The 3,020-nt window shown below is 55.9% G+C and overlaps 1 protein-coding gene across 1 annotated transcript in view; it reads right to left on the bottom strand.

Moving 5' to 3' along the window:
* Positions 1 to 1,626: 1,626 nt before the first annotated feature.
* The window catches only part of EXOSC4 (exosome component 4), a 4,526-nt gene continuing 3,132 nt past the window's right edge, over positions 1,627 to 3,020 (bottom strand). The window contains exon 3 of the mRNA XM_015851111.2: positions 1,627 to 2,587. Within this exon, the coding sequence (XP_015706597.1) occupies positions 2,230 to 2,587 (358 nt within the window). The 3' untranslated portion in view covers positions 1,627 to 2,229. The remainder of the gene's footprint in view (positions 2,588 to 3,020) is intronic.

Below are 3,020 nucleotides of genomic sequence, written 5' to 3'. Positions count from 1 at the left end.
CAACACCAACACAACACAACACTGAACACAACCATTCTCTGGTCTTGGCCTTCAGAGCCCTTCCAACACAAACGCAAGCAACAACCTCAACCATCCCATGGCTATGTTGGCCTTTCAGGACCAGTTCCAACCCAAACGCCAACCCAAACCATCCCAGGCTCATGTGCCTTCCAAGACGCCTTCCAACTCAAGCCCAAGCTCAACCCAACCAACCCAAACCATCCCGATGGTCGTTTGGCTTCCAAGGACCCTTCCATTCCAGCCCAACCCAACCCAACCATTCCCATGTGTCTTTGGCCTTTCATGAACGCCTTCAGCCCAACCCAACCGCAACCCAAGTACCCAACCATCCCATGGTCTTTGCCTTTCAGACCGCTGTCCGCTGCCGAACCCAGATCAATCCAAACCCAACCGATCCCAGGGCTCTGCACCTTTCAAGACCACTTTCCAAGCCCAACCCAACACATGGCACCGTTATCCAGATTAAACTTCCAGACCCTCTCCCCCTGTGCTCCCCTCCTTTATTCCCCTCAGGCCCCCCAGCAGCCCCACCTCCCTGGTCCTCTCCGCTCAACGCCTTCCTCCTAGCCACTGCACACTTTGTGATCCTTTCGACCTTCCAACCCATCCTCACCCAACCCAACCATTGCCATGTTCTTTGACGCTTCAGGACCCTTCCAACCCAACCCAACACAACCCAACGCATTCCCGATGGCTCTGTGCCCTTGTTCGTGACTTCTTCCATCCCAACCCAACCCAAGCCCAACCATCCCATGGGCCTGCACCTTTTCAAGACCCTTCCAAGCCCAACTTCAACACACGCACCCGTACGCCAAGTAAACGTCCAGACCGCTCTCCCCCTTCTCCCCCTCCTGTATTCCCCTCAGTCCCCCAGCAGCGCCGTCACCCCGCTGCTCCTCCGACCATCCCTCAGCGCCTCCTCCAGCACTGGTTCTTCGATTGACTTACGGACCCTTCCAACCCATCCCAACCCAACCATCATGTTCTATGACCTTTCAGACCCTTCCATCCAAATCCCACTCGACCAACCCAACCTCCAAACCCACCCATGGTTTCGTGGACCATTCAAACCCTTCCAACAACAAACACAAACACAAACCGTCCCATGGCTCTGTGGCCTTTCAGGACCTTTCCAACCATCCCAACCCAACCCAACCATCTCATGCTCTATGATCATTGAGGACTCTTCCATCCCAAACCAACTCAACCCAACCCAACCCAACCATCCCATGGCTCTGTGTCCTTTCAGGACCCTTCCATCCAAACCCAACCCAACCCAACCATCCCATGGCTCTGTGACCATTCCAATGACCTTGAAGGACCCTGCTCCCCCTTCCCCCCTCTTTATTCCCTCAGTCTCCAGCAGCGCCGTCACCTCCCTGGTCCTCTCCGGATCAGCGCCTCCTCCGCACATCTCTCTATGTGACAATTACAGGACCCTGTCCAACCCATGCCCAAACCCAACCGGATCGCTATGCTGCGGATGACCTATGGTTCTATGACCTTTCAGGACCCTTCCATCCAAACCCAACTCAACCCAACCCAACTCAACCACCCCATGGTTCTGTGACCATTCAGAACCATTACAACACAACACAACACAACACAACCATCTCATGGTTCTTTGGCCTTTCAGGACCCTTCCAACACAACGCAACACAACCCAACCATCCCATGGCTCTGTGGCCTTTCAGGACCCTTCCATCCCAACTCAACCCAACCATCCCATGGCTCTGTGCCCTTTCAAGACCCTTCCAACCCAACCCAACCCAACCCAACCATCCCATGGTTCTTTGGCCTTTCAGGACCATTCCATTCCAACCCAACTCAACCCAACCCAACCATCCCATCACTCTATGGCCTTCCAGGACCCTTCCAACCCAACCCAACCCAAACCAACCCAAACCAACCCAACCATCCCATGGTTCTTTGGCCTTTCAGGACCCTTCCGTTCCAACCCAACCCAACCCAACCATCCCATGGTTCTGTGTCCTTTCAGGACCCTTCCATCCCAACCCAACCCAACCCAACCCAACCATCCCATGGCTCTATGATCATTCATGACTCTTCCATCCCAACCCAACCCAACCCAACCATCCCATGGCTCTGCGACCTTTCAAGACCCTTCCAACCCAACCCAACACACGCACCCCGTACTCCAATAAACTTCCAGGACCCTCTCCCCCTTCTCCCCCTCCTTTATTCCCCTCAGTCCCCCAGCAGCGCCGTCACCTCCCTGGTCCTCTCCCTCAGCGCCTCCTCCAGCACGGCGTGCACGGCGCGGCACGCAGCGGCGGCGGCGTCCATCACGGCCTCCAGCCTTTCATGGTGCAGCCGCGCGTCCATCTGCACCAAGGCCATGGCTCCAGAGCCCGGCAGTAACGCCAGCGCCGCCTGCGGGCCCCCGGCCGCCTCCTCTATGTAACTCAGGTCGGCCAACGCCGCGTCCTCTGCCAAACCCGCCGAGCCGGCGCAGACGAAGTCTCGCAGCGCGATGCCGGCGTCCATCACTGCCAACGTGGCGGCGTTCACGCAGGCGCAGTAATTGCTGCCATCCGCCTGAAGGGATGCTGAATGCGGGGGAGATTTGGGGGAGATGGGGGGAGATGGGGTTGGGTGGTTAACCGTGGATGGATGAAGCCCAGAAAGGAGGTTCCCTGTAAGGAATGAAGCTCCCGCCCCCAAAATCGCCACCTGTAACATCTCCCCAACTCATCTCATCCTTCTCATCTCTAATCTATTACCACTATAGACATACGCTAATACCTCTCGCCTCCTCTCATCATGCTCTCGTCTCAACTCCTTATATTATTCAATCCTTCTCTAGCTCCGTACACACCACAATCCTATACATCCATTCCCCCTCCTCTACCACCTCGACCTCTTCCTATATATATCCACTCTTACCCCTCCCATATATCCTACACCTACGCCCACAGCCCCCCATCCTCCCCATACATCTCTATCTCTCGACCACATGATCAGTAATTATCTACGAC

Source organism: Coturnix japonica, unplaced genomic scaffold, assembly GCF_001577835.2.
Source record: "Coturnix japonica isolate 7356 unplaced genomic scaffold, Coturnix japonica 2.1 chrUnrandom690, whole genome shotgun sequence".
Classification (NCBI taxonomy): Eukaryota; Metazoa; Chordata; class Aves; order Galliformes; family Phasianidae; genus Coturnix; species Coturnix japonica.
This window is presented reverse-complemented; position numbering and strand designations above follow the sequence as displayed.